Consider the following 10,568-nt stretch of genomic DNA (forward strand, 5'->3'; position numbering starts at 1 on the left):
AAGTTATTTCGTACTGCATCTACATTTCACATGCTGTCATAGTTGATTGCCACTAGATGGTAGTCTAAGAAGAAAAGTGTTTTGTACATTGTTATTTCTTAACTGACAAGCGCCATTGTGACGTAGGTTCTAATATCACGAACGGATAATGTAACCGGTCACATTTTACAGCTGGGAACAAAACCTTTGGATGTGTGTTCATTAACATGTTTAAAGGAAATTCATAACAAGTCAAGTCAGTTATTGTCGAGTTGAAAATGTTTTGTCATGTTAATCCATAAAATGATCTCTTAATTTGCTGTAATGAAATTTGCAAAAATGTCCCTAACCACCAATTATGCGTCAGTGTTTAGGGAAGTTATGCATTTAGCAGGAACTGTGTGAATGTATAATGATCACACCTGTACACTACTAAAACTAGCTGGACTGGTTTCTGTAGGCACTAGATGTTTATTTTAGAAAACACAGTTGCTACCATGCACGCTTTATATTGCTTAAAATATTCAGCTCTGACTCTCAGACATCACAAGCCCATGATTTGTTTGCATTTTTTGGAGACGTGGATTTGTGATATCTGCTGGTGTGACGCAAAGTGTACGTCAATAACTTGCTCGGTAACTGGCACTAGCTTTTCTATCCCATATATTTAGGGCTTGCACAGAAAAATAATCCTTTAGTATTTTTTTTTTTAGTATTGCTACTACTTTCAGTATTTAAATGATTAAGTTTGACATGTAAAGACACTTTTTTTGCTAAAAACCTTGAAAAAAATGCAAACCAACCAAAAAAGAGACAACAACAACAACAACAAATAACAACAAATGTGTACATGCATTAACAGCGACTGTTTACAACAGGAGAGATCTGATTACACACAACTGCATAGCCACATCAAAGAAAAAGAAAAACTGATGACGTAAAAACGGCCCCAGAATGTTTTTCTCGCTTGGCAACATTATTCTAATCAACTCCTGACTCACCAGGCAAGACTAGTGTTAAAACAAAACCACGAAGCACAGCTACGAAGCAGACGCAGGGCTAATGTTGTGCACTAACAAATCTATGCGATTGACAGACACCTGATCCGCTTTCAATCAACTCTTTGCCAGGTGGACACAGTATTTCGACCTCAATTATTTATGAAATTATTCCACCAGCAACGCATCAGCTTAGGAGTAACCGGGAGCAAAAGGTGGAGGCATACGGTACTCCAGAGGCTTCCCTCCCGACGGCAGCTCTTTGCAGGAAAAATGCGGATGGTCAAAGGTTTGTACATTCTCAGTCTTATTAGATCCATCCGGGTTGAAAAACTCCTGAAGCGAACTTGCCCTTATCGGAAATTTCTTCTGGAGAATCTTGCTGACAAGTGATGGCTTTGCTTCCTGGTTCTTCACATGCTCAGTGTTGTTGGCACCTGTGGGGTCTTTAGGGACTGTGGGTGAGGAGGGACTCTCCACTGTGGAAACTGAGGCCTGGTTCGGTTTCTGCTGAAGACCAAAGTGCCAAGTCGGGGCCTGAAGAGGCTGCGAAGATGACGAGTCGTCAACTTTGTACTTGCGTCTGGTCTTGGGCACAGGTGGGACATCCTAAACATAAAATGTACAGCAATTGTCAGAATTGTCAGTTGTTTGACACATGGCATCTAAAAGAGTGTTCAACAGAGATTTGCAGGGAGGACTGGAGAAGAAAAGAAGGAAAACAATCCATCTATTCTGATTATCATTACCGAGGCTGTAACAGAAGTGGTGGCCGGTGGATATTCTGGCAGGCCGGGGTAAAGTCGATGTGGCTGGCTGACTGGAGTCACAGCTGCAAAAGTATTCAGGCTACTGGGCAGATATGGAAGGGCAGGTGGGGCATCTTCCTGAGAGCTTTGGTGAGTTAGGCCCTGATGCGATGAGTCAAGTGGTTGCAAGCTGGCCTGGTGGTTTGACTGCCTTTGTGGAAACAGCAGGTCTGCATAGTCGGACCCTTCATTTGATGTCTTTGTTGGGGCAAGAAAAACAACATGTCGGCTTGCGATTGATGTCATTTGAACGAATCGTGCGCCAATTATTGCGACTAGTTGTTGTGTTTTTTCTTGATGGCTTACCTGGCCACAGGCCACAGTGAGCACCTCGTTGAACGGTACGATGGGAGCTCTTTGATGGAACTCCACCAGGTCGTGCAGACAGCGGTGGCGCCTGTCCTCCCCGACTATGACGCACTGTCCGTCATCTGACGCATCGATCATAAAGTGTCTGCAGCGGTCTTCAGCACTGAGGGAGGAGGCGGACTCAATTCAAGCAAAGGCTGAAGAGGGCCGGACTTTGTCCGGCACGACTGGGGATGTGTCGGATGTGAAAAGGCAAATCACTGCGCAAACAGCGTACCGATATGAGAGGGTGTAGCCGATCCTGCTCTCACTGACCCTGATGAGGAAGTAACCAGGAGGCTTGGACATCAACAGCACCTCTGCCGCCCTGCACAAATAATTAACAGGCATTTAGCATAGGCTAAACGAAACAAAAATAGTCTGTATCTGTCAGTATCTGTAAATGATCTGCAGTCTTTTAGGGAGTGGTCGGTTCACTCTAATTTTTACAGTGACAAGAGAAATTGCTTTTTGCTATCCCACTTGAGGAAAACTACAGTAAAGACAAATGGTTGGTGTTGCAAGCTGGTTAAAGAAGAAACAAACAAAACAAGTAGGTGTGCGGAAGTCTGTATCTCCTCATCTATTAAAGGGAAGGGGAAGTTTAGGTGATTTAAGCAAAGGATAGTTCCTCATGTTCATATATATACATATATATATATATATATATATATATATATATACATATATATATATATATATATATACATATATATATATATATATACATACATATATATATATATATATACATATATATATATATATATATATATATATATATATATATATATATATATATATATATATATACATATATATATATATATATATATACACATATACATATATATATATATATATATATACACATATATATATATATATATATATATATATTCATCAGAACTGCTTTAATGAATGATAACTTCCTGGAATAATGAGCTGTTAAAAAAAACAGAAGTGCTGTACATACCACCATTCTAATTGTTTTCTTTTCCATTTTCACAGGGTGGTAGCACACAGAAAATATCAACATGCATCCCAGACACAATATAGAAAAGTATTCAAAACAGAGATTGTGCTGGGACACAATCTGTCTATCTTGATCCTCTGCGATAACCAAAGAATTTCCCTCGGCATTCTTCCCCCACCGCCTCCCTGACACAGACTCCAGTAGATATGAATGTATTTCAAACTTACTTCCTGGAAATTATCCCATGGAACCATTCTGGGATTGAACCGTTCCTGATCACAGACTGCAGGTGGGACTCTGTAAACCAGTGGAGGGCGGCACGCTGTCCTTGGAGTGACTGATTCCAGTCCATCACTGCCTCATTCAGACACAAGCTAAATTCAATTTGTCAGTTGCCTGTTGGTGAAAGAATATGTAAAGCTTAACAACAGCACTGACCAGGAAACATGTTGTAACAGTCCCAAGGCCAAAGTGTAATGTGAAAGTGAGTCCTGTGATATACTAAAAAAAAAAAAAAAAAAGGTTGTTCTGTCATTTTAGGAGAACAAAATCAAAAGTAGCCAAGACATGCTAATATACAGTTTCCATTAGCTGTAGTTTTTACAGCATATTCGGTATAAAAGTAAACTTGGCTTTTCTGGTACTGTTAAATCTACATGTTTACAACAATATGACTGAATTCAAGATAGAATAGATATGTTTTAAGTTAGAAGTGGCTGCCAGTGAAGTAACTCACCTGTTCCTGCAGCTCCGCAATGGAAAGTGACGAAGCTCAGCTGACTCACCTGAGAGCACTGGTTTTGGGGGCGGGGCTTACGCCAGCAGCTTCATAAAGTGACTTACATTTAGGGAAAACCCTAACCCTCTCTGTCTAGACTGCAGTTGTCAGTTGACAGTTTGGATGATGTAACCTAAATGCCCACATTCATGTGTACAGTAAGATCAAGTCACACATTTTTATGGATCAGCCAGGTGTGACAGATATTTTAGTCCTGTCTCTTTAATCTGAGGCGCCATACAAAAGGGAACAAACCAGTATGAACCAGATAACAGTCCAGTGCATTGTCTGTATTGTGCTTTCATGCAAATAGACTAATTTTATTGGCAAAACACATGTAAACATTGATAGTTTACAATCTGGCATTACAAACAAAGGGCTGCTGAATGAGGTTTTTGAATGAGGTGTATCTGTTTTGTAAAATTTGAATGTATTTACTTTTGTTTTAACCATTTTTTGCGATGCAAGTGCAAACATTCACAACTGGAGTCATTAACATTTAAGGTAGGCAGATGTTTCCTCGACTTCCCTCCCCGGTGCTGAGGAAGGGGAAGCTTTCACTGACAGGAACTATCTCAACAATAAAGTTCATGGTCACAGACTTAGACTATTGATGCTGTTCACACATTAATCATGCATGATTAGGGGATGAGTCATTAGAAATACCCTGTGGTTATGTAGGACTACTAATAAGATGATATAACTGTATTAATAAAAGTGCCCAGTTAGGTCAAAGCAATATCTCCTTTGTGATGCTACCAGCTGCAAGCTGAGGCTTCCTGGTTCTTCTTGATCTCCAGTTTTTTTTCAGCCAGAAAACCAGATTTGTAAAGTTATTTTGCAGCCATAGTGTTTGAAATGCTGGATGATGTAAATGCTCTAGATTATTATTTAATTATATAGGTCTGAAGCAGCCTTCCTATTTGATTACTTCCTGATAAATGTGGTTCCAAAATCACAAACATATAACCCACCTCTTTCATATTTCACAATACAAGTTAATGCAAAAAACGTAAATACAAGTTGACTATTTTTTAAGAATCTTGTTTTTAATAAATCATGAATATTTATCTACAAAAGTAGTAGACCATTTGATTTCTGAAATACAATCATTGTTGATATTATTTACAATTTGCAAAATTATTCCCCCCCAAGATATCTGACAAAAAAAACTCTAATTGAGGTTTAGGAATATTGAAAACAAGGTAAACAGAACTGTCAAGTTTAAAGTTGGAGAGAATTAGGAAGAACTTCAATCAAAAACCGTTTCACAAAGCAAACTAAAGCCAAGTCATGTCTAAAAAAACAAAAACAAAATCATATTTTTAGCCATTCATCAGCTTTATGTATAAGCAGAATTGACTCACCACGAGGTTTGAAGTCATTCACAACTCTTTAAATCCACAGGTTAACAAAAAGGCAGTTACATGTTTAATTCAGTGAGTCTTCATTGGAAATAATTTGCTTTCACCAGAAACGAACTTCAATTAGCTTTTGGGGAAAGTTCCATTTGAACGTCAAACCAACTGAACGGAGGGGGGGGGGGATAATTTGGAGTGACAGCAGTAAATAAAAAGAACAACAGCAAGTATCATTGAAACATTTCAAATCTCAAATAAAGCTTGTCAAGTCAAATGTGCAAAGCGTTCGAGGTTTTGAAAGAACACAAACTGCATAGTTCAGACAGCCATGATGATGGACAAGAGCAGGAAGAGGATTGGCTGAAGTAAAGAAAATGTATAAAACTCAGAAGTTAAGCGATATTCTCTTGGGAAATTGGAATGTTGGGAATGGGAATGAAAAAACACCTCTAATAATTTTTATCATATTCACTAAAAAGACTAAATTTCAGTGCTCAGGTGGTTTGAGGAAGCCCCACTGGGTGCATGCAAAAACGTGTGCATCAATCTTCTCCGTGTTCAGTTTAAGACTTGCAAAAAGTTAAGTTGTATTAAAGAGAGAATCAAAGGAAAAGTGCATTACTTAGAAGAACATTAAAGGGCACTTTTGTCATTTGGTGCTATATCTTTGTTTTTGCTCCATAAATACTGCTACTGCACAGTCCCAGTCCAAGGCCCTGAGAACAGTTGTGTGCATGTTCCCCCATTGGAGCGGACAACTGGAAGAAGTACAAACGTGTATAAAAGAAAACACAAAACAGTTCCGTCATTGTCACTGCGCCTTCATCCGTGCCACAGTTGTGTAGCGCCTCCAGCGCCAGGAGTTAGGCACAGCTTGTGAGTCCGGCTACGTGAATCAAACAGGAGTCTGGCTCACAACGACAAAAAACATCACTTTAAAGCAACGAGGTAAGAGGCTAAAATAGGGATGTGCGCTCCCTGAAGAAAAGCAGGAGAACCAGCCTTTTGAGTCAACTCCTAAACCTGCCGTGTGCGGCAATCTGCCGCCCCCTTGTGGCGGTGAGAGAGATTGCACACCAAAAACGTTCCGAAAGAAAGAAAGAAAAAAAAAACGACAGGCGACCTGCCAACCCGGCCAGGTCAGGAAGTGGCCCTGACGCAAGTGACACTGAACATTTGATTATCTCTGAAAGGAAGGGTATGCTGCAGAAAAAACAACAGTGACACTTTTTGGAAGAACGTGAACGGTGGAAATGTAAACCTGAGTGTTGATATGATGGATAGATAGACGGGAAGTGAGCTTTTGTTTTAAATTTGCATCATCAGTAGAAATATATATTACACTGTGACGTGAAGCCTGAGTTCCCCACAAGGAAAGTAATTAGTTTTCTCTTTTCCACCGACGGCCAGTTCCTTGTATTTGGCTGAGGACGTACAAAACCAAACACATCGATCTAATCTGCGGTTCAAATTCAGGCCGCCAGGAAATCATGCTTCAAGGCTCAAACAGACGAATAAGCGTTGTGTATGGAATCAGACACGGGATGTAACAGAGGCCACGGTAGTTCAAGCCACACGTGTCGAGGGGAAAACTGGTTCACCAAAAGGGTGGTAAAGTTTTGTTTTGTTTTTTTTTCTATTAGGTGTACAGTCGAGAGAGAGAGAGAGAGAGAGAGAGAGAGAGAGAGAGAGAGAGAGGAGGAAGCAGACGAGTGAAGGGGGGAAACAGGAAAGCTCGGTCCTTGTGCTCTGTCCAGTTTTGTCCAGCCGGGGGGGGGGGGGGGGCACAGTTAAGGCGACGGTGGATGCCCACGCTCCCGTCTCCTCACAGCAGCGTGCAGCGGAAGAAACTGCTTTTCTTGGGCTGATCTGTGATCTTGACTCCTTGACTGCTCCCCTGGGGGTTGTTGCCCTCCTGTGACGCACAGGGACAGAGTGAGAGGCGACGCACTAAAAAAAAATAAGCACTGCCCAACAGCTATCCATTCGTGTCCACGAGGTTCTTACCTGCTTCTTGTCTATCTTTGCTTTGATATCTCTGGCGAGAGCCATGAAGGCCTGCGGGCAAAATAAATAAACAGTGATTCTTCACCTCCACAGTGTTGCTTTCACCGTTTTAAAAACAAATGCAGATTAGTTTTAAGTAGAGCTCCTCTATCTTTTGGAAGAAGAAAATTAACATTGTGATTGGACTACATTTGAATCATTAAACAACAGTGCTTGGTGTTCTTCCCGGCGATCAGCAATACGAAACTAAGGAAGGAAGAAGCAGGAGCTTACGTTTTCCACGTTGATGTTTGCCTTTGCGCTGGTCTCCATGAATTTGATACCGTACTCCAACGCCAGCTGGGAGCAAAGGAGACAGTAGTCAGTCGCAGTCCGTCAGGCAGACTTGTTACCAGGTGTTTTGCACCAACAACATCAACTATGCTGTTCCCTATGGTGCATTTCATTAATCAATGGTTTGTTCCTATACTTTAAGGACCCCGTTTTGTTTTGTGTTTTTAAATTCAGGTTGAAAAGGCCAAGGAGCACGTTTGGATTTTCAAAAAGACGTCATTGTGCACAGCTGTTTTCCCTCAGTTTGCATAAAACTCTGACCAAAACTTGACTGAAATCTTGTTTTTTTTTTTTTTAATTCAGGTTGAAAAGGCCAAGGAGCACGTTTGCATAGATGTCATTTTGCACAGCTGTTTTCCCTCAGTTGGCTTAAAACTCTTACCAAACTTGACTGAAATCAAGCACCAAGAACTGAGGTACACATTGAACACCTTGAACAGTGTGCTGAAGGTGTTCCTAGGATCCTTAGTCATTCAATAAACCAGACTGATCACCTTCTCTCCTCGGTCTTTGGAGACCTGCCGCTTGTCATTGACGTCACATTTGTTGCCCAGGACCATCCTCTCCACGTCTGCTGAGGCATGCTGTTGAGGTCGGTGGAAATCACACGATTAACTGTCCACTTGTTTGCATGTGAAAGGAAATTAAGTTAAAGAGGCACCAGCCGGTGTAAGATACTGTACCTCTTCTATATTTCGTATCCAATTCTTGATGTTGTCGAAGGACTTTTCATTGGTGATGTCATAAACTAGCATGATGCCCTGAAGAGTTCAGTGAGGACACAGCGTTAAAGAAAGCTCACCTGAGTAAAAAGCCTGACCAAATCCAAATCTAAGAAGCCAGTAGAACAACTTTAAAATCGGTTTTCTCATTTGTCTACATGAAAACATTTGAGCGTGAGCATCGGCAAACACATTCATTTAACAACTGAACATAGCAACCAAATCAAACCAAGCACATTTAGAAAACGAAATAGGTGGCTAATGTACTTGTTGTATGTTCCATATAGAAACTCACCATGGCTCCCCTGTAGTAGGCTGTTGTGATTGTCCTGAATCTCTCCTGACCTGCTGTGTCCCTATATAAAACACATTTTTTTGTTTAGATATACACATACAAAATGTAAACATGGTTTTTAGACATCTCACGATTAAAGCCCCCATAAAACTGACTACTTTTTTAAATACAACACAGCAGTGGAGTAGCCTTACACAATTTAGTTCAGTCTAGCCATCTTTTTTAACGTTCCTTTGAACACTTGGTTCTTGCTTCATATTAAAAGCTGATAATTTGTTGGACATTCAGGAGACAAGAACAAAATTAGCACACGGTCAAAAAAATTAATGGTTTAATGAATTGTGCACAGAGTAGAACCCCCTAAGCAATGTGACTATAGCACACACGGTTTCGTGTATCTGCCGATGCTACAGAGTACAGACACTCCACTTGTTAGTAATGCTCAAATTAGTGACAAATTACACCTTTGACACCATGTGTTTAGCAGCTTCCTCTGACAAATCCTGTGTTTTTTACAAGTGGAAACATTCCAAACCTCACTCTTATGACACCAAAGAAGTGAGACAGCATCTGCCATTCAGTTCAGTTTTGGTAGGACATTACTAAATGAGCACAAACTACAAATGTTTCTTTACTTCACAAAGATCTATGTGGGGTGTGACAGCTGATTGGCTGTCACATGATTACTGTGGGGGGAGGAGGGAATGGGTTCGTTTAGCAAGATGTTTTGTTTAGTTATTCTATATATGTAACATGCAGTGCTGAGACATGATACAAAGTGGTGACAAGAGATGCCATCCGTAGTCCTATTAAACTTTATAAATATTTATGGTAAATACTACTTATGGTAAAATGGGTTGGAAATGGAAATCACGATGTAAGCAGGGATGTCTGTCTTACCATATCTGTAGCTTGATCTTCTTGCCATCTAATTCTATTGTTCTGATCTTGAAGTCGATACCTGGACAGGGACAGATTAGACAAAGTTAGACATCGTTTAATTAATAAATCGTGTCTGAGTCACAGGTTGTCTGCGGAGTTTATCTATGGATATTTTTCTTAGGTGTTGGCAGCCAAAAGTGCGAAGTACAGGCAGCGGTTCAATGAAGAGTGACACTTCCCTCGCTATCTCAACTTGGTGGCTCGTCTTGTCGTCGTAAATATCCAAGGTTGCGCTAAGTTTCGGTGAGTGCCTTTACAGTGCCAACCATTCGGGGATTCCAACAATATGTTGAAAAGTTTAAAACATCACTGGCGATCTTTCAAAGTAGCTCACAGCTACTCGCCAGGGCTGCTTCCTGACTAGCTGCTACATGATGAGCGCTAGCCAGAAATGTAGCGACACATTAGCATGACGAGATGGGGCTGCTCGTCCAAACTTTACATTAGAGACCACGGCGGTGTTTCGGGGCAAACTCACCAATGGTGGAGATAAACGTTGAGTTAAAGGCGTCTTCTGAGAATCTGAAAAGCACGCAGGTCTTTCCGACGCCCGAATCGCCGATTAAAAGTAGTTTGAACAAGTAGTCGTAAGTCTTCGCCATGTTATTAGTTAGCCTACAGCTGCGGAAATCCCGCCCGGTAGACAGACGGAGACGTCAACGCTAGTGCGCTGCCTCTTGGTCGGGTCGGCTGTCACTCCTCACTGTTGTCGTGGCTCCGGTGTTACGGCGAATTCCGCATATCTGCCAAAGAACCTCCCGAGAATTGCGTGTGCCTCGCGAGAACAAACAACGGAAGGCGATTTGTGTTTTTTAAACGAATTCTGAGTGTGCGGTCACAGCTCTGAATGATAATGAACTGAATGCAGTGCTTACTATAAGAACGCTGGCTTTTATCACAGATTCAAAGGTTAAGGTCAGACTTTGCTCACATACATTAGCGCATATTTTAGGCCTATTTGCTAAAAGGATGGAAAGGGTGAAAAACGTTATGTCCATATTCATATTGCTTTACCATTTC

At 41.0% G+C, this 10,568-nt stretch overlaps 2 protein-coding genes across 2 annotated transcripts; both read right to left on the reverse strand.

Annotated features, from left to right (window-relative positions):
• Positions 1-443: 443 nt before the first annotated feature.
• On the reverse strand, positions 444-3,913 carry hsh2d (hematopoietic SH2 domain containing). Its single transcript, XM_076022947.1, has 6 exons — positions 3,847-3,913; positions 3,338-3,506; positions 2,373-2,462; positions 2,093-2,258; positions 1,727-1,984; positions 444-1,586 (listed from the first exon to the last, which is right to left on the reverse strand). The coding sequence occupies exons 2-6, from the start codon at positions 3,460-3,462 to the stop codon at positions 1,170-1,172; spliced, it is 1,056 nt and encodes a 351-aa protein (XP_075879062.1). The 5' UTR covers positions 3,463-3,506; positions 3,847-3,913; the 3' UTR covers positions 444-1,169.
• Positions 3,914-6,937: 3,024 nt separating this feature from the next.
• Positions 6,938-10,345, reverse strand: LOC142886043 (ras-related protein Rab-8A). Its single transcript, XM_076022957.1, has 8 exons — positions 10,027-10,345; positions 9,507-9,567; positions 8,607-8,667; positions 8,273-8,350; positions 8,084-8,173; positions 7,530-7,595; positions 7,257-7,307; positions 6,938-7,164 (listed from the first exon to the last, which is right to left on the reverse strand). The coding sequence occupies exons 1-8, from the start codon at positions 10,148-10,150 to the stop codon at positions 7,075-7,077; spliced, it is 621 nt and encodes a 206-aa protein (XP_075879072.1). The 5' UTR covers positions 10,151-10,345; the 3' UTR covers positions 6,938-7,074.
• Positions 10,346-10,568: the final 223 nt, after the last annotated feature.

Source organism: Nelusetta ayraudi, unplaced genomic scaffold (assembly GCF_046127955.1).
Source record: "Nelusetta ayraudi isolate G7.1 ecotype Tasmania unplaced genomic scaffold, CSIRO-AGI_Nayr_v1 ptg000013l, whole genome shotgun sequence".
NCBI classification, from domain to species: domain Eukaryota; kingdom Metazoa; phylum Chordata; class Actinopteri; order Tetraodontiformes; family Monacanthidae; genus Nelusetta; species Nelusetta ayraudi.

Excerpts from the sequence above, each read along its gene's own strand:
- hsh2d (XM_076022947.1), bottom strand. The coding sequence starts at position 3,462 with ATGGACTGGAATCAGTCACTCCAAGGACAGCGTGCCGCCCTCCACTGG. Across the intron at positions 2,463-3,337 it reads CATGGGATAATTTCCAGGAA|GGCGGCAGAGGTGCTGTTGA; the intron begins GTAAGTTTGAAA and ends TTATTTGTGCAG. Across the intron at positions 2,259-2,372 it reads GGCTACACCCTCTCATATCG|TGCTGAAGACCGCTGCAGAC; the intron begins GTACGCTGTTTG and ends CTCCTCCCTCAG.
- LOC142886043 (XM_076022957.1), bottom strand. The coding sequence starts at position 10,150 with ATGGCGAAGACTTACGACTACTTGTTCAAACTACTTTTAATCGGCGAT. Across the intron at positions 8,174-8,272 it reads GGATACGAAATATAGAAGAG|CATGCCTCAGCAGACGTGGA; the intron begins GTACAGTATCTT and ends CGACCTCAACAG. Across the intron at positions 7,308-7,529 it reads CAAACATCAACGTGGAAAAC|GCCTTCATGGCTCTCGCCAG; the intron begins GTAAGCTCCTGC and ends TTTTGCCCGCAG.